The following is a 20,035-nucleotide window of genomic DNA, read 5'->3' as shown; positions in this document are numbered from 1 at the left end:
CTTTGTAGGGCTGCTCAGCTTCCAGATCAGAAGGATACACACGCACACACACACACACATGCATATATATATATACACACATACACATATACATATGCATATGCATATATATATATATATATATATATATATGCATATGTATGTGCATGTGTATATTTATATATATTCCCTTTGTAGGGCTACTCAGCTTTCAGATCAGAAGGAGATTTATATATGTATACACACACACACACACACACACACACACACATACATACATATTGAAACTGTTGGGACTTGCGATACCAAAACACAGGGTGACCCTCAGTTGTGTTGTGTTCTCAACATATGCATATATACATATACATACATACATACATACATACATACATACATATTGAAACTGTTGGGACTTGCAATAACAAAACATAGGGCAACCCTGAGTTGTGTTGTTGTGTTTTCAAGTCATTCCAATGTATGAAGAAGTGGGCTTTTCTTGGCAAGCTTGGCCTCAGAAGAGGTTTCATCTGAGGCTGAGAGAGTGCGACTTGCCTAAGCCCTCCCAGGATCCCATAGCATTCAGCCATGGCAGTTAAAGTGATGCCAAACTGCATTAAATACACAGTGTAGATGCACCTAGAGCAGCGTTTCTAAACCTGGGGTTGGGACCCCTGCAGGGGTTGCGAATGGGATGTCAAGGATTGCCAAAGACCCTCAGAAAACACAGTATTATCTGTTGGTCATGGGGGTTCTGTGTGGGAAGGCTGGTCCTATTCTATCATTGGCAAGGTTCAGAAAGCTCTTTGATTGTGGGTGAACTATAAATCCCCCCAACTACAGCTTCCAAATGCCAAGGCCTGTTTTCCTCAAATTCCACCAGTGTTCACATTTGGGCATATGGAGTATTCATGCCAAGTTTGGTCCAGTTCCATCATTGTTTGGGTCCACAGTGCTCTCTGGATGTGGGTGGACTACAACTCCCAAACTAAAGGTCAATGCTCACCAAACCCTTCCGGTTTTTTCGTTGGTTGTGGGAGTTCTGTGTGCCAAGTCTGGTTTAGTTTCATCATTGGTGGAGCTCAGAATGCTCTTTGATTGTAGGTGAACTACACATCCCAGCAACTACAATTCCCCAGTGACAAAATCAACCCCACCAGTATTCAAATTTGTGCGTATTGGGTGTTTGTGCCAAATTTGGTCTAGTGAATGAAAATACATCCTGGATATCAGATATTTACATTACAATTCGCAACAGTAGCAAAGTTATAGTTAGGAAGTAGCAACAAACATAATGTTATGGTTGGGGGTCACCACCACATGAGGAACTGGATGGCCATCTGTCAGGGGTGCTTTGAATGCAATATTCCTGCTTCTTGGCAGAATGGGGTTGGACTGGATGGCCCATGAGGTCTCTTCCAACTCTAGTCTTTGGCACTTGAATGACATCCGGATGTCATGGCTCTGAAATATGCAGCATTTCCACTGACTTCCTTGACTTGCTTTGTTTGCAAGGCTTGCTTTCCACAGAGTCGACTCTTCCCTGCAAAAGTTTTGCAAAAGTTTTGCAAAACTCCCAAACTCAAAAGTCTTCCATTTGCTTGCAAACCAAAAGGCAGGACCTTTCCTAAGCTTGGAATGTGATATTTTCTAGGGAGTGCCTTTGCAATGCTTTCCTTTTTTTTCCTTCCCCTTCCATGTTGGTGACGTGTCCAACTCGGTTTCTCCAGACCCGTGTTTGTGCGGTTTCTGGGTGAGATCACGGCTCTTTCCAAAGGTGTGCAAATCTGTTTGCGTGCTGCTTGAGCAATCCAGGAAGGAGCACTGTTTACTAAAGCTGGAACAGGCATAGGCAAACTTTGGCCCTCCAGGTGTTTTGGACTCCAACTCCCACAATTCCTAACAGCCTCCCGGCTGTTAGGAATTGTGGGAGTTGGAGTCCAAAACACCTGGAGCGCCAAAGTTGGCCCATGCCTTGGACTACAATATCCTCACAGCTCAAGGCAAAGCTCAACATCATTAAAATATGCTTGCTGTTCATTCATTCAGTCGTTTCCGACTCTTTGTGACCTCATGGGCCAGTCCATGCCAGAGCTCCCTGTCGGCCGTCACCACCCCCAGCTCCTTCAAGGTCAATCCAGTCACTTCAAGGATGCCATCCATCCATCTTATGCTTATGATTCTATTATTCCTGTTGTTGTTGTTGTTGTTGTTGTTGTTGTTACCCACCTCTCCTCACAGCTCAAGAGCCCAGAGCTCCCTGTTGGCCGTCACCACCCCCAGCTCCTTCAAGGTCAATCCAGTCACTTCAAGGATGCCATCCATCCATCTTATGCTTATGATTCTATAATTCCTGTTGTTGTTGGTGTTACCCACCTCTCCTCACAGCTCAAGAGCCCAAAGCTCCCTGTCGGCCGTCACCACCCCCAGCTCCTTCAAGGTCAATCCAGTCACTTCAAGGATGCCATCCATCCATCTTATGCTTAGGATTCTATTATTCCTGTTGTTGTTGTTGTTGCTGTTGTTGTTGTTGTTGTTACCCACCTCTCCTCACAGCTCAAGAGCCCAGAGCTCCCTGTTGGTCGTCACCACCCCCAGCTCCTTCAAGGTCAATCCAGTCACTTCAAGGATGCCATCCATCCATCTTATGCTTATGATTCTATTATTCCTGTTGTTGTTGTTGTTGTTGTTGTTGTTGTTACCCACCTCTCCTCACCGCTCAAGAGCCCAGAGCCCCCTGTTGGTCGTCACCACCCCCAGCTCCTTCAAGGTCAATCCAGTCACTTCAAGGATGCCATCCATCCATCTTATGCTTATGATTCTATTATTCCTGTTGTTGTTGTTGTTGTTGTTGTTGTTACCCACCTCTCCTCACCACTCAAGAGCCCAGAGCCCCCTGTTGGTCGTCACCACCCCCAGCTCCTTCAAGGTCAATCCAGTCACTTCAAGGATGCCATCCATCCATCTTATGCTTAGGATTCTATTATTCCTGTTGTTGTTGGTGTTGGTGTTGTTGTTGTTGTTGTTACCCACCTCTCCTCACAGCTCAAGAGCCCAGAGCTCCCTGTTGGTCGTCACCACCCCCAGCTCCTTCAAGGTCAATCCAGTCACTTCAAGGATGCCATCCATCCATCTTATGCTTATGATTCTATTATTCCTGTTGTTGTTGTTGTTGTTGTTGGTGGTGTTGCCCACCTCTCCTCACAGCTCAAGAGGCCAGAGCTCCCTGTCGGACGTCACCACCCCCAGCTCCTTCAAGGTCAATCCAGTCACTTCAAGGATGCCATCCAAAAATCTTATGCTTATGATTCTATTATTCCTGTTGTGGTTGTTGTTGTTGTTACCCACCTCTCCTCACCACTCAAGAGCCCAGAGCCCCCTGTTGGTCGTCACCACCCCCAGCTCCTTCAAGGTCAATCCAGTCACTTCAAGGATGCCATCCATCCATCTTATGCTTATGATTCTATTATTCCTGTTGTTGTTGTTGTTGTTGGTGGTGGTGTTGCCCACCTCTCCTCACAGCTCAAGAGGCCAGAGCTCCCTGTCGGACGTCACCACCCCCAGCTCCTTCAAGGTCAATCCAGTCACTTCAAGGATGCCATCCAAAAATCTTATGCTTATGATTCTATTATTCCTGTTGTGGTTGTTGTTGTTGTTGTTACCCACCTCTCCTCACAGCTCAAGGAAAGGCTCGACATGATTAGAATATATTTATCATTCTAATATGTCCAATATTATTATTATTATTATTATTATTATTATTATTATTTAATACATAGAGTATTATATAATATTTCTGTTATTACTATTATTATTATATAATACATAGAGTATTATATGTTATTGTTATTGTTATATAATACATAGAATATTATATAATATTTCTATTATTATTATTATTATATAATACATAGAGTATTATATAATATTTCTATTATTATTATTATTATTATTATTATTATAATATACACAGTTTCTATAATTTTTCGGGCTGCCTGGCCATGTTCCAGAAGTATTCTCTCCTGACATTTCACCCACATCTATGGCAGGCATCGCCAAAGGTTGTGAGGTCTGTTTGAAACTGGACAAGTGGCGTTTATATATATCCCTGTGAAATGATGTCCAGGGTGGGAGAAAGAACTCTTGTCTGTTGGAGGCAAGCGTGAATGTTGCCATTGGTCACTTTAATTAGCATTGAATGGCTTTGCAGCTTCAAAGCATGACTGCTTCCTGCCTGGGGGAATCCTTGGTTGGGAGGCGCTAGCAAGAACTCTTGTCTGTTGGAGGCAAGCGTGAATGTTGCCATTGGTCACTTTAATTAGCATTGAATGGCTTTGCAGCTTCAAAGCATGACTGCTTCCTGCCTGGGGGAATCCTTGGTTGGGAGGCATTAGCAAGAACTCTTGTCTGTTGGAGGCAAGCGTGAATGTTGCCATTGGTCACTTTAATTAGCATTGAATGGCTTTGCAGCTTCAAAGCATGACTGCTTCCTGCCTGGGGGAATCCTTGGTTGGGAGGCGTTAGCAAAAACTCTTGTCTGTTGGAGGCAAGCGTGAATGTTGCCATGGGCCACCTTGATTAGCATTGAACGGCCTTGCAGCTTCAAAGCCTGGCTGCTTCCTGCCTGGGGGAATCCTTGGTTGGGAGGCGTTAGCAAGAACTCTTGTCTGTTGGAGGCAAGCGTGAATGTTGCCATTGGTCACTTTAATTAGCATTGAATGGCTTTGCAGCTTCAAAGCATGACTGCTTCCTGCCTGGGGGAATCCTTGGTTGGGAGGCGTTAGCAAAAACTCTTGTCTGTTGGAGGCAAGCGTGAATGTTGCCATTGGTCACTTTAATTAGCATTGAATGGCTTTGCAGCTTCAAAGCATGACTGCTTCCTGCCTGGGGGAATCCTTGGTTGGGAGATGTTCGCAAGAACTCCTGTCTGTTTGAGGCAAGTGTGAACGTTGCCATTGGCCACCTTGATTAGCATTGAATGGCCTTGCAGCTTCAAAGCCTGGCTGCTTCCTGCCTGGGGGAATCCTTGGTTGGGAGGCGTTAGCAAGAACTCTTGTCTGTTGGAGGCAAGTGTGAACGTTGCCATTGGCCACCTTGATTAGCATTGAATGGCCTTGCAGCTTCAAAGCCTGGCTGCTTCCTGCCTGGGGGAATCCTTTGTTGGGAGGTGTTAGGATCCTCATTAATTTAATAGGGTTGGCGAACGAAGGGCTGCATATCCTTGGAGCCAAACTTTAAAACTCTGTCTCAATTAGTACAGTTAGTACATTGATCCTTCCTAACTCAATGTCCATGCATTTAGTGGGTCCTCTTTATTATCTGGGGCCGATAACCCGATGTTGCCTTTGGTAGAAACCCCACTAATGCGAACGCACAATCAAAGCACGCCTTAATTGGAGTTGGAACCGCTTGCCAAGGGCATGAATGAATGAATGAATGGAGCCCTTTGAGGTTCTCAGAGGCGCTTTGTGTCCCTCAAAAGCCAAAAGCTCGTTCTGCTCGGAGGCAGAAGGGTCGTTTTAACATGGAATGCAATGCAGTATAGTCTTGTGATATATTTTGAGTAAGAGTGTGCAAAAAGACTGAAACCATTGTTGTCGTTGTGTTATTTCAACCCCCGATCTTGGTGAGCCATGTCTTGGAAGGCACATCTCCAAACCAGAACTGTTCTGCTCAAAGATAAGCACATAGAAGAGGAAGAGGAAGAGGAAGTGCTCACTCAGAGCGATGTGACCGCACCATATAAGGCCAAAGGCAGATTGATCTCTGAGTCACGAACGTGTAGGATAGAGACATTGCCATGTAAACCATCAGTAACAATAATAACAATTGAAACTATAATAATAATAGCAATATTAGAATGATAAACATATTTTAATCACCACGATAAGCATATTTTAATCACCAATTCACTTTGAATTGTGCTCGGAAGCTGATTGGCAGCCAGTGGAGCTGGCGTAACAGAGGAGTTGTATGCTTCCTGTATGCCGCTCCAGTGAGCAACCTGGCTGCTGACCATTGGATTAGTTGAAGCTTCCGGGCAGTCTTCAAAGGCAGCCCCACATAGAGTGCGTTGCAGTAGTCTATTCGGGATGTAACAAGAGCGCAGATCACTATGGCCAAGTCAGACTTCCCAAGGTATGGGCGCAGCTGGTGCACAAGTGTTAATTGTGCAAAAGCTCTCCTGGCCACCGCTGAGACCTGGGTTCCAGGCTATTCTAATCTTGTTGAGCTGTGAGGAGAGTATGAGTAACAATAATCTTGTGTGATCGAAGGCTTTCATGGCCAGAATCACTGGGTTCTTGTGAGTTTTCCCGGCTTAAAAACAATTAGCACTGACATAATTTCTACCTGTCATTTGGGAGTTGTAGTTGCTGGGATTTATAGTTCACCTACAATCAAAGAGCATTCTGAACCCCACCAACGATGGAATTGGGCAAAACTTCACAAACAGTATCCCCATGACCAACAGAAAATACTGTTCTTTCTGATGTCTTTGGCGACCCCTTTGACACCCTTCCAGGGGTCCTGACCCCCAGGTTGAGAAATGCTGATCTACACTGTTGAATTAATCCACATTGGAACCATGTTTGGAGTTTAGAGTGGTGTAGAGGGTTAGAGAGAAAGGCCTGAGATAGGCCAGAGTTGCTAGCAGGGACAGCTAGTGAGGAGTTCACAGCTATTAGGAAGATAGCTGAGAAACAGAGAGATAGATCCAGGCTAGGACTATCTGTGCTGGTTTAGGAATTACTGTCAGAGAAACTATCTTGTGTGGAGGGAGGAAGAAGTATTTCCTATGTAACTAAGTCAGAACCGCCTTATGTAACCACACGCTTTAAGACAATACTCTGAAACAGCCAAGCTTAATACCTGAACTGTTCCTGTTCTTGTAAGTAAACTTCCTTGTTTATTGTTCATTACATCTGTCTCAAGTGTGCCTCTGTGCTAATAATAATAATAATAATAATAATAATAATAATAATAATAATAATAAGCTTTCTCGGATGAAGACTGCCTCTGCAAATGATCAACCCCCACTATTCCATGACATTGAGCCCTGAAGTTAAAGTGGGGTCAAAACTGCATTCGTTGCACAGTGTAGACTCGCCTTTAGAGGAAACTTGGGTCAGGGAATGAAACTTAGGTGTGATTTCTGCTTTTTTCCTGCCCAGATTGAGAAGCCATGTCTTACCAAAGCTTCCTGCTGGAGCCGATCAGCTGCCACGCTTGGAACAAAGACCGGAGCCGTACGTCCGCCTCCCCATCCCATCCCAGTGTGGTCGCACTACAACTCCCATTGGCCCTGGGCAAAGACGGGCAGGAGAGGGAAGAGCGGGACAAGGATAGCAAGGGAGAGCTTTGGCCCTCCAGGTGTTTTGGACTCCAACTCCCACCATTCCTAACTGCCTACCGGCTGTTAGGAATGGTGGGAGTTGGAGTCCAAAGCACCTGGAGGGAGGGCCCAAGTTGGCCCATGGTCAGGAAATGTGTCCTTCCCTTTTGCCTCCTCAGAACTGGCCATCTGCCCCAACAACCATGAAGTCCACATCTATAAGAAAGAGGGCACCAAGTGGAACAAAGTCCACGAGCTGAAGGAGCACAACGGACAAGTGACCGGTGAGAGTGGGCTCTCTTCCTTTCTCTCCTCCGTCTCCTTCTTGTCCTCTTCCTCGTTCCTCTGGTTCCTCCTTCTCTTTCTCCTTCTTTTCAGGTGAGAGCCATTTAAAATACATTCTCCTTTTCCTCCTCCATCTCCTCCATTTTCTCCTTCTCTTTCTCCTCCTTTTTCTCCTCCATCTCCTCCGTTTTCTCTTTCTCCTCCTTCTTCCCTTTCTCATTCCTCCTTTTTCTCCTCCTCTTTCTCCTCCTCTTCCTCCTCTTCCTCCTTTTCAGGTGAGAGCCACTTAAAATGCATTCTCCTTTTCCTCCTCTATCTCCTCCGTTTTCTCCTTCTCTTTCTCCTTTTCCTTCTCTTTCTCATTCCTCTTTTTCCTCCTGCTCTTTCTCCATCTTCTGTTTCTCCTCCTTTTCCTTCTCTTTCTCATTCCTCTTTTTCCTCCTTCTCTTTCTCCTCCATCTTATTCTTTTTCTTCTTCTTTTCAGGTGAGAGCCATTTAAAATACATTTTCCTTTTTCTCCTCCATCTCCTCCGTTTTCTCCTTCTGATTCTCCTCCTTTTCTTTCTCTTTCTCATTCCTCTTTTTCCTCCTCTTTCTCCTCCATCTCCTTCTCTTTCTCCCCCTTTTCCTTCTCTTTCTCATTCCTCTTTTTCCTCCTTCTCTTTCTCCTCCATCTTATTCTTTTTCTTCTTATTTTCAGGTGAGAGCTATTTAAAGTACATTTTCCTTTTCCTCCTCCATCTCCTCCATTTTCTCCTTCTCTTTCTCCTTTTTCTCCTCCATCTCCTCCGTTTTCTCCTTCTCTTTCTCCTCCTTTTCCTTCTCTTTCTCATTCCTCTTTCTCCTCCTTCTCTTTCTCCTCCATCTCCTTCTCTTTCTCCTTTTTTTCAGGTGAGAGCCATTTAAAATACATTCTCCTTTCCCTCCTCCATCTTCTCTGTTTTCTCCTTCTCTTTCTCTTTTTCCTCCTTTTCCTTCTCTTTCTCATTCCTCCTTTCCTTCCGCTTTCTCCTCCTTTTCCTTCTCTTTCTCCTCCTCTTTCTCTTCTCCTTCTCTTCTCCTTCTTCCCTTTCTCATTCCTCTTTTTCCTCTTTCACTTTCTCCTCTTTTCCCTCTTCTTTCTCATTCCTTGTTTTCCTCCTCTTTCTTCTTAATCTTATTCTTTTTTTTCTCTTCTTTTCAGGTGAGAGCCATTTAAAATACATTTTCTTTTTCCTCCTCCATCTCCTCTGTTTTCTCCTTCTCTTTCTCCTCCTTTTCTTCCTCTTTCTCATTCCTCTTTCTCTATTCCTCTATTCCTGCTTCTTGGCAGGGGGTTGGACTAGATGGCCCATGAGGTCTCTTCCAACTCTTTGATTCTATGATTCTATGATTCTATGATTCCTCTTTCTCCTCCATCTCCTTCTCTTTCTCCTCCTTTTCCTTCTCTTTCTCTTTCCTCTTTTTCCTCCTCTTTCTCCTCCATCTCCTTCTCTTCTCCTTCTTCCCTTTCTCATTCCTCTTTTTCCTCCTTTTTTCTCTTTCCCATTCCTCTTTTCCTCCTTCTCTTTCTCCTTCATTTCAAGTGGGAGCAATTTAAAATACATTCCCCTTTTCCTCCTCCATCTCCTCCATTTTCTCCTTCTCTTTCTCCTCCTTCTTCCCTCTCATTCCTCTTTTTCCTCCTTCTCTTTCTCCTCCTTCTTCCCTTTCTCATTCCTCTTTTTCTCCTCCTCTTTCTCCTTCTTTTCAGGTGAGAGCCATTTAAAATACATTCTCCTTTTCCTCCTCCATCTCCTCCGTTTTCTCCTTCTCTTTCTCCTCCTTCTTCCCTTTCTCGTTCCTCTTTTTCCTCCTTTTCTTTCTCCTTCTTTTCAGGTGAGATCAATTTAAAATGCATTCTCCTTTTCCTCCTCCATCTCCTCTGTTTTCTCCTTTTCTTTCTCCTTTTCCTTCCCTTTCTCACTCCTCTTTTTCCTCCTTCTCTTTCTCCTCCATCTCCTTCCCTTTCTCCTTCTTTTCATGCGAGAGCAATTCAAAATACATTCCCCTTTTCCTCCTCCATCTCCTCCGTTTTCGCCTCCTCTTTCTCCACCTTCTTCCCTTTCTCATTCCTCTTTTTCCTCCTCCTCTTTCTCCTCCTCTGCCTTCTCTTTCTCCTTCTTTTCAGGTGAGAGCCATTTAAAATACATTCCCCTCTTTTTCTTCTCTGTCTCCTCCTCTGTCTCATCCTTTCTCCTCTTTTTTCTTCTTCTTCCTCATTCCTTGACGTGGGCAAGAGTGCCCTCTAGCGCAGGCATGGGCTAACTTCGGCCCTCCCTCCAGGTGTTTAGAACTTCAACTCCCACCATTCCTAACAGCCGGTGGGGTTCAGAATGCTCTTTGATTGTAGGTGAACTACAAATCCCAGCAACTATAACTCCCAAATGTCAAGGTCTGTTTTCCCCTCAAATCCCACCAGTGTTCACATTTGAGCATATTGAGTATCCATGCCAAGTTTGGTCCAGATCTAGCATTGTTTGAGTCCAGTCTCTCTGGATGTAGGTGAACTACAACTCCCAAACTCAAGGTCAGTGCCCAACACACCCTTCCAGTATTTTCTGTTGGTTATGGGAATCCTGTGTGCCAAGTTTGGTTCAATTCCATCATTGGTGGAGTCCAGAATGCTCTTTGATTGTAGGGGAACTATAAATCCCAGCAACTACAACTCCCAAATGTCAAGGTCTATTTCCCCCAAACTCCACCAGTGTTCACATTTGGGCATATTGAGTATTTGTGCCAAGTTTAGTCCAAATATTTTTTATTTGTGTACACAGTGCTCTCTGAATGTAGGTGAACTACAACTCCCAAACTCAAAGTCAATGCCCAACACACCCTTCCAGTGTTTTTTGTTGGTAATGGGAGTCCTGTGTGCCAAATTGATTCAATTCCATCGTTGATGGAGTTCAGAATGCTCTTTGATTGTAGGTGAACTACAACTCCCAAATTCAAGGTTAATGCCCATCAGTTCTTTCTAGTGTTTTCTCTTGGTAATGGGAGTCCTGTGTGCCAAGTCTAGTTTAATTCCATCATTGGTGGAGTTCAGAATGCTCTTTGATTGTAGGTGAACTATAAATCCCAACAACTAGAACTCCCAAATGTCAAGGTCTATTTTCTCCAAACTCCACCAGTGTTCACATTTGGGCATATTAAGTATCCATGCCAAGTTTGGTCCAGATCTATCATTGTTTGAGTCCACAGTCTCTCTGGATGTAAGTGAACTACAACTCCCAAACCCAAAGTCAATGCCCACTTCCGAAAGCTTTGTACAGCTCTGCCACTTAACCCCATTCCTTTGCTCCTTATGGGTCTTTCCAGGCATTGACTGGGCCCCCGAGAGCAATCGGATAGTGACCTGCGGGACGGATCGCAACGCCTACGTCTGGACGCTGAAAGGCAACGCCTGGAAGCCGACGCTGGTCATCCTCCGGATCAACCGCGCGGCACGTTGCGTGAAGTGGTCGCCCAAGGAGAACAAGTTTGCCGTCGGCAGCGGCTCCCGACTCATTTCCATCTGCTACTTCGAACAAGAGAACGACTGGTGAGTCTGGACAAGGCAAACTTTGGCCCTCCCTCCAGGTGTTTGGGACTCCAACTCCCACCATTTAGCAGAGAAGATTTTGCAAAACGACAACTCCACTGAGTAGCCATAAAGCTGCAAAGTCAATCAGTGAGGGTATATGCATAGAGGTAGCCTGGATGTTGTTGACTGGAGGCACCCACCATTTGGGAGTTGTGAAATGTTGCCTGTTGCAATTGGCAAGCTTGAATAGCACTGAGTAGCCATGAAGTTTGCAAAGTGAATCAGTGAGGGTATATGCATAGAGGTAGCATGGATGTTGTTGCCTGGAAACAACCCTCTTTGCGAGTTGTGAAAGGATTCCCCCAAGCAACAACATCCTGGCTACCTCTATGCATAGACCCTCGCTGATTGGCTTTGCAAACTTCATGGCTACTCAGTGCTATTCAAGTTTGCCAGTTGCAACAGTCACACTTGCTGCAAATAGACAAGGGTTGGGTTGTTGTCGGTTTTCCAGGCTGTATGGCCATGTTCCAGAAGCATTCTCTCCTGACGTTTCACCCGCATCTGTGGCAGACATCCTCAAAGGTTGAGTGGTCTGAAGATTCTTGGCATAGATGCAGGCAAAACGTCAGGAGATAATGCTTCTGGAACATGGCATACAGCCCAAAAGATCTACAGCAACCCAGTGACTCTGGCCATGAATGCCTTAGACAAGGATTCTTGCTCAGACCCTGGACATCATTCCACAGAAGACTTTGCAAAACGACAACACCACTGAGTAACCATAAAGCTGCAAAGTCAATCAGTGAGGGTCTTTGCATAGAGGTCGCCTGGATGTTGTTGCCTGGAGGCATCCTTTCACAACTCCCAAAGAGTGGGTGCCTCCGGGCAACAACATCCAGACGACCTCTATGCACAGACCCTCACTGATTGACTTTGCAAACTTCATGGCTCTACTCTATGCATAGAGGTTGCCTGGGTGTTGTTGCCTGGAGGCATCCTTTCACAACTCCCAAAGAGTGGGTGCCTCCAGGCAGCAACATCCAGGCGACCTCTATGCAGATACCCTCACTGATTGACTTTGCAAACTTCATGGCTCTACTCTATGCATAGAGGTTGCCTGGGTGTTGTTGCCTGGAGGCATTCTTTCACAACTCCCAAAGAGTGGGTGCCTCCAGGCAACAACATCCAGGCGACCTCTATGCACAGACCCTCACTGATTGACTTTGCAAACTTCATGACTCTACTCAATGCTATTCAAGCTTGCCAACTGCAACAGTCACACTTGCTGCAAGCAGACAAGGGTTCTTGGTCCCGCCCTGGACATAATTCCACAGAAGGATGCCTCCAGGCAACAGTGGCCAGGCTACCTCTATGCAGAGACCTTCATTTAGTGGCTTGAGGAGGGAAAGGAAAGGGCTTGAGGCTGTTAGGAATCGTGGGTATTGGAGTTCAAAACACCTGAAGGGAGGGCCAAAGTTTGCCCATTCCTGCTTTAACTGCTATGGATTCGTGGGAGTTGTAGTTTTTTGGTGCACAAGACTTTGCAAAACCACAACTCCTCCTCTGTTGCATTGTTTTCTCTCCTGTCTCTGTCTTGGCAGGTGGGTCTGCAAACACATCAAGAAGCCCATCCGCTCCACCATCCTCAGCCTGGACTGGCACCCCAACAACGTCCTCTTGGCCGCCGGATCCTGCGATTTCAAATGCAGGTGAGCTCGGGTTCCGTTCCCCACACGTTGTCCAAAAGGATGGAAATTGCAAGGAAACGGGTTCCTGCTCAACATCAAGGAAACGCCTGCATTGTGCAGAGAGACAACTCTTTGTGACATACCTTGGTGCTATTTATCGCTAACCTGCCCTTCTGTTCCCAAAAGAAGTATTATTAGGCTGCTGTGAGTTTTCCAGGCTGTGTGGCCATGTTCCAGCAGCATTCTCTCCTGACGTTTCGCCTGCATCTGTGGCTATTGACATCTTCAGAGGTTCTGTCGTCAGTGAAGCAAGGAGAGTTTGTATATATCCCTGTGGAATAATGTCCAGGGTGGGAGAAAAAACCCTCGTCTATTTGAAGCAAGTGTGAAGGTTGCAATTAGCAAGCTTAAATAGCCTTGCAGTTGCAAAGTCAATCAGTGAGGGCATTAGCGAGCTTGAATAGCATTAAGTATCCTTGCAGTTGCAAACTCAATCAGTGAGGGCATAAGCGAGCTTGAATAGCATTAAGTATCCTTGCAGCTGCAAACTCAATCAGTGAGGGCATAAGCGAGCTTGAATAGCATTAAGTATCCTTGCAGTTGCAAACTCAATCAGTGAAGGCATTAGCAAGCTGGAATAGCATTAAGTATCCTTGCAGTTGCAAACTCAATCAGTGAGGGCATTAGCGAGCTTGAATAGCATTAAGTATCCTTGCAGTTGCAAACTCAATCAGTGAGGGCATTAGCGAGCTCGAATAGCACTAAGTATCCTTGCAGTTGCAAACTCAATCAGTGAGGGCATAAGCGAGCTTGAATAGCATTAAGTATCCTTGCAGCTGCAAAGTCAGTGAGGGCATAAGCGAGCTTGAATAGCATTAAGTATCCTTGCAGCTGCAAAGTCTATCAGTGAGGGCATTAGCGAGCATTAATAGCATTAAGTATCCTTGCGGCTGCAAAGTCAATCAGTGAGGGCATTAGCGAGCATTAATAGCATTAACTATCCTTGCGGCTGCAAAGTCAATCAGTGAGGGCATTAGCGATCTTCAATAGCATTAACTATCCTTACGGCTGCAAAGTCAATCAGTGAGGGCATTAGCGATCTTCAATAGCATTAACTATCCTTACGGCTGCAAAGTCAATCAGTGAGGGCATTAGTGATCTTCGATAGCATTAAGTATCCTTGCAGTTGCCATGTCAATCAGTGAGGGCATCTGCATAGAGGTAGCCTGTCTGTTTGGGAGTTGTGAAAGGATGCCTCCAGGCGACAACATCCGGGCTACCTCTGTGCAGATGCCCTCAGTGATTGACTTTGTAGCGTTTTGGCTACTTGATGCTATTCAAGTTTGCCAATTGCAACATTCACACTTGCTTCAAACAGACAAGGGTTCTTTCCCCCACCTTGGACATCATTCCACAGAGGGTGCCTCCAGGCAACAGGGGCCAGGCTACCTCTATGCAGAGGCCCTCACTGATTGACTTTGCAGCTTCATGGCTACTTGATGCTATTCAAGTTTGCAAATTGCAACACTCACACTTGCTTCAAAGAGACAAGGGATCTTTCTCCCACCCTGGACATCATTCCACAGAAGATGCTTCCAGGCAGCAACATCTGGGGTACATCTACACAGAGACCCTCACTAATTGACTTTGCAGCTTCATGGCTACTCAGTGCTATTCAAGCATACCAATCACAACACTCACACTTGCTACTGATTGACTTTGCAGCGATTTGGCTATTTGATGCTATTCATGTTTGCTAATTCCAATATTCACACTTGCTTCAAACTGATGAGGGTTCTTTCTCCCACCCTGGACATCATTCCACAGAGGGTGCCTCCAGGCAGTAGAGGCCAGGCTACCTCTATGCAGATGCCCTCACTGATTGACTTTGCAACTGCAAGGCTACTGAGTGCTATTCAAGCTTGCCAATTGCAACAGTCACACTTGCTGCAAACAGACAACGGTTCTTTCTCCCACCCTGGACACAATTCCACAGAGGGTGCCTCCAGGCAACAACAGCCTTTATGCAGATACCCTCACTGATTGACTTTGCAGCTTGGTGGCTACTTGATGCTATTCAAGATTGCTAATTCCAATATTCACACTTGTTTCAAACAGATGAGGGTTCTTTCTCCCACCCTGGATATCATTCCACAGAGGGTGCCTCCAGGCAACAACAGCCAGGCTATCTCTATGCAGATACCCTCACTGATTGACTTTTCAGCCGCGTGGCTACTTGATGCAATTCAAGTTTGCCAATTGCAACATTCACACTTGCTTCAAACAGTCAAGGGCTCTTTCTCTCACTCTGGACATCATTCCACAGAGGGTGCCTCCAGGCAACAGGGGCCAGGCTACCTCGAAAGCATCTTGTAGGTTTCCCAGGTTTGCAATGCTTCCCTCTCGTCTCTTCCTTTGCAGGATTTTCTCTGCCTACATCAAGGAGGTGGAGGAGCGCCCCATGCCGACCCCCTGGGGCTCCAAGATGCCCTTCGGGGAGCTCATGTTCGAGTCGGGCAGCAGCTGCGGATGGGTCCACAGCATCTGCTTCTCGGAGAGCGGCAACCGGGTTGCCTGGGTCGGGCACGACAGCACCGTCTGCCTGGCCGACGCCAACAAGAAGATGGCGTAAGGAGCACCAAAGCGGGGATTGCGCGCGGAATACCTCTGGACTGCGGTTAGAACAGACATGGGCCAACTTTGGCCCTCAAGGTGTTGTGGACTCCAACTCCCATCATTCCCAATGGCCTCAGGCCCTTTCTTTTTCCCCCTCAGCCGCTTAAGCTGAGGGGGAAAAGGAAAGGGCCTGAGGCTGACAGGTCAAGCTTTTCGTATGCTTCTGCGAAGGTGTTTAGAGCAGCTTGTAGGTCTTCTGAATGTGCACAGACTAAGTTGTCATCAGCATATTGGAGTTCTATAACAGTTGTTGTTGTGACCTTGGAAGAGCTGACCATCCCATTGCAAACAGAGCGAACAGCTGTGTGATTCGAAGGATAAAATGTTCAATGACAGGCCAAGCTTCTCGTATGCTTCTGCGAAGGTGTTTAGAGTGGCTTGTAGGTCTTCTTCTGAATGTGCACAGACTATGTTGTCATCAGCATATTGGAGTTCTATAACAGTTGTTGTTGTGACCTTGGAAGAGCTGACCATCCCATTGCAAACAGCTGTGTGATTGGAAGGATAAAATGTTCAATGACAGGCCAAGCTTCTCGCATGCTTCTGCGAAGGTGTTTAGAGTGACTTGTAGGTCTTCTTCTGAATGTGCACAGACTATGTTGTCATCAGCATATTGGAGTTCTATAACAGTTGTTGTTGTGACCTTGGAAGAGCTGACCATCCCATTGCAAACAGCTGTGTGATTGGAAGGATAAAATGTTCAATGACAGGCCAAGCTTCTCGTATGCTTCTGCGAAGGTGTTTAGAGTGACTTGTAGGTCTTCTTCTGAATGTGCACAGACTACGTTGTCATCAGCATATTGGAGTTCTATAACAGTTGTTGTTGTGACCTTGGAAGAGCTGACCATCCCATTGCAAACAGCTGTGTGATTGGAAGGATAAAATGTTCAATGACAGGCCAAGCTTCTCGTATGCTTCTGCAAAGGTGTTTAGAGTGACTTGTAGGTCTTCTTCTGAATGTGCACAGACTACGTTGTCATCAGCATATTGGAGTTCTATAACAGTTGTTGTTGTGACCTTGGAAGAGCTGACCATCCCATTGCAAACAGCTGTGTGATTGGAAGGATAAAATGTTCAATGACAGGCCAAGCTTCTCGTATGCTTCTGCAAAGGTGTTTAGAGTGACTTGTAGGTCTTCTTCTGAATGTGCACAGACTACGTTGTCATCAGCATATTGGAGTTCTATAACAGTTGTTGCTGTGACCTTGGAAGAGCTGACCATCCCATTGCAAACAGCTGTGTGATTGGAAGGATAAAATGTTCAATGACAGGCCAAGCTTCTCGTATGCTTCTGCAAAGGCGTTTAGAGTGGCTTGTAGGTCTTCTGAATGCACATAGACTACGTTGTCATCAGCATATTGGAGTTCTATGACAGTTGTTGTGACCTTGGAAGAGCTGACCATCCCGTTGCAAACAGAGCCAACAGCTGTGAGATTGGAAGGATAAAATGTTCAATGACAGGCTGAGCTTCTCGTATGCTTCTGCGAAGGTGTTTAGAGTGGCTTGTAGGTCTTCTGAATGTGCACAGACTACGTTGTCATCAGCATATTGGAGTTCTATAACAGTTGTTGTTGTGACCTTGGAAGAGCTGACCATCCCATTGCAAACAGCTGTGTGATTGGAAGGATAAAATGTTCAATGACAGGCCAAGCTTCTCGTATGCTTCTGCAAAGGTGTTTAGAGTGACTTGTAGGTCTTCTTCTGAATGCACATAGACTACGTTGTCATCAGCATATTGGAGTTCTATGACAGTTGTTGCTGTGACCTTGGAAGAGCTGACCATCCCGTTGCAAACAGAGCCAACAGCTGTGAGATTGGAAGGATAAAATGTTCAATGACAGGCCAAGCTTCTCGTATGCTTCTGCGAAGGTGTTTAGAGTGGCTTGTAGGTCTTCTTCTGAATGTGCACAGACTACATTGTCATCAGCATATTGGAGTTCTATAACTGTTGTTGTGACCTTGGGAGAGCTGACCATCCCTTTAAAACACAGCCAACAGCTGTGAGATTGGAAGGATAAATAAAATGTTCAATGATGGGCCGAGCTTCTCGTATGCTTCTGCGAAGGTGTTTAGAGTGACTTGTAGGTCTTCTGAATGTGCACAGACTACATTGTCATCAGCATATTGGAGTTCTATAACAGTTGTTGTTGTGACCTTGGAAGAGCTGACCATCCCGTTGCAAACAGAGCCAACAGCTGTGAGATTGGAAGGATAAAATGTTCAATGACAGGCCAAGCTTCTTCTATGCTTCTGCAAAGGTGTTTAGAGTGGCTTGTAGGTCTTCTTCTGAATGTGCACAGACTACGTTGTCATCAGCATATTGGAGTTCTATAACAGTTGTTGCTGTGACCTTGGACTAGCTAACCATCCCATTGCGGTCCGCTTATCAATGACCAGTGATCCTCAAATTTTCCCGAAAGTGTGTCAACTGAATGCCATGGCAGACTGATGTCTATGGGTTCCTAAAACACGGAGCTTGTGCCAACCATCGCTCTTGTGTCTTCCTTCTCCTGTAGCGTGGCTTCCCTGTTCACGGAGACTCTCCCGCTCTTGGCTGTGACCTTCATCACCGAGAACAAGCTTGTGGCCGCAGTAAGTCAGGCCTTCGCTCTATTCAAGGCTTTCCCTTCCTTGCATTTCCTCCTTCCTTTGTTGCATCCTTTCCAGACTGGACAGGCTTGCCATAAATTTATTTATTTATCGTGTCACTATCAACCAGACAGTTGTATTACATTTTTAACAGTACAAACAAACAAAACACAAAGTTTGCAAAACTTGGTAGTTGCTTAAATGTCCTTTTGACCAGTATCTGGCCCCTTGGAGTGCCTCTGGTGTTGCTGCAAGGAGGTCCTCCCTGGTGCATGTGGTTGCATTGCAGCAGGTGGTCAGTGGTTTGCTCTTCTCCGCACTCGCATGTCGTGGACTCCACTTGGTGGCCCCATTTCTTGAGGTTGGCTCTGCATCTCGTGGTGCCAGAGCGCAGTCTGTTCAGCGCCTTCCAAGTCGCCTGGTCTTCTGTGTGCCCAGGGGGGAGTCTCATTGATTGAAGTTCTGGGTTTGAGCCTGCCACTTTTGGACTCTCGCTTGCTGAGGTGTTCCAGCGAGTGTCTCTGTAGATCTTAGGAAACTATTTCTAGATTTAAGTCGTTGACCTGCTGGCTGATACCCAAACAAGGGATGAGCTGGAGATGTCTCTGCCTTGGTCCATTCACTATTGGCTGCTACTTCCCGGCGGATGTCAGGTGGTGCAATACTGGCCAAAATACAGGTGTTTTGGCCTATAACTCCCAGAAATCCCAGCCAGTTTACCAGCTGTTCGGATTTCTGGGAGTTGAAGGCCAAAAACATCTGGGGACATCTGGGTTGAGAACCACTGGGCTAGACAGTGTAATTTCTCCAGTGGTGTAGGGCGCGGACACCCTGTGATAATGCGGCATGTCTCATTAAGAGCCACATCCACTGTTTTAGCGTGGTGAGATGTGTTCCACACTGGGCATGCACACTCAGCAGCAGAGTAGCAAAGCGCAAGGGCAGATGTCTTCGCTGTGTCTGGTTGTGATCCCCAGGTTGTGCCAGTCAGCTTTCGTATTTATTTATTTATTATGTCAGGACAATCAGTCAAATTATATTACATTTCTAACAGAACAAAGCAAACAAACACACAAAATACAAAATTTGTGAGTTTGGTAGTTGATTAAATGTCCTTTGTCCAGTATCCATAATCCTCTCAAGAATCCATTGTTTCCCTCTCATCCCGCCTCCCTCTCTCCTGATTCATTAGCCTACTTGGAGTGCTTCTGGTGTTGCCGCAAGAAGGTCCTCCCTTGTGCATGTGGCAGGGCTCAGGTTGCATTGCAGCAGGTGGTCAGTGGTTTGTTCTTCTCCGCACTCGCATGTCGTGGACTCCACTTTGTGGCCCCATTTCTTGAGGTTGGCTTTGCATCTCGTGGTGCCAGAGCGCAGTCTGTTTCAGCGCCTTCCAAGTCACCCAGTCTTCTGTGTACCCAGGGGGAGTCTTTCATTGATTGAGATGTCTCTGCCTTGGTCCTTTCACTATTGGCTGCCAGTTCCCGGCGGATGTCAGGTGGTGCAATACCGGCTAAGCAGTGTGATTTCTCCAGTGGTGTAGGGCGCAGACACCCCGTGATAATGTGGCATGTCTCATTAAGAGCCACATCCACTGTTTTAGCGTGGTGAGATGTGTTCCACACTGGGCATGAATACTCAGCAGCAGAGTAGCACAGCGCAAGGGCAGATGCCTTCACTGTGTCTGGTTGTGATCCCCAGGTTGTGCCAGTCAGCTTTCGTATGATATTGTTTCTGGCACCCACTTTTTGTTTGATGTTCAGGCAGTGCTTCTTGTAGGTCAGAGCACGGTCCCGAGTGACTCCTCCCAGGTATTTGGGTGCGCTGCAATGCTCCAGTGGGATTCCTTCCCAGGTAATAATCCTTAGAGCTTGGGATGCTTAATGTATTGTCGAAGGCTTTCATGGCTGAAATCACTAGGTTCTTGTGGGTTTTTTTCGGGCTAC

At 46.0% G+C, this 20,035-nt stretch overlaps 1 protein-coding gene across 1 annotated transcript in view; it reads left to right on the top strand.

Moving 5' to 3' along the window:
• The window catches only part of LOC137095523 (actin-related protein 2/3 complex subunit 1B-B), a 30,187-nt gene that overhangs the window by 2,180 nt on the left and 7,972 nt on the right, over positions 1 to 20,035 (top strand). Inside the window, exons 2-7 of the mRNA XM_067462283.1 lie at positions 7,149 to 7,223; positions 7,489 to 7,593; positions 10,932 to 11,154; positions 12,741 to 12,848; positions 15,249 to 15,455; positions 18,020 to 18,095. Of these exons, the coding sequence (XP_067318384.1) occupies positions 7,160 to 7,223; positions 7,489 to 7,593; positions 10,932 to 11,154; positions 12,741 to 12,848; positions 15,249 to 15,455; positions 18,020 to 18,095 (783 nt within the window). The 5' untranslated portion in view covers positions 7,149 to 7,159. The remainder of the gene's footprint in view (positions 1 to 7,148; positions 7,224 to 7,488; positions 7,594 to 10,931; positions 11,155 to 12,740; positions 12,849 to 15,248; positions 15,456 to 18,019; positions 18,096 to 20,035) is intronic.

Source organism: Anolis sagrei, chromosome Y, assembly GCF_037176765.1.
Source record: "Anolis sagrei isolate rAnoSag1 chromosome Y, rAnoSag1.mat, whole genome shotgun sequence".
In the NCBI taxonomy this organism is placed as follows: domain Eukaryota; kingdom Metazoa; phylum Chordata; class Lepidosauria; order Squamata; family Dactyloidae; genus Anolis; species Anolis sagrei.
Note: the sequence above shows the minus strand (reverse complement) of the source record. Positions and strands in the feature narration are given on the sequence as shown.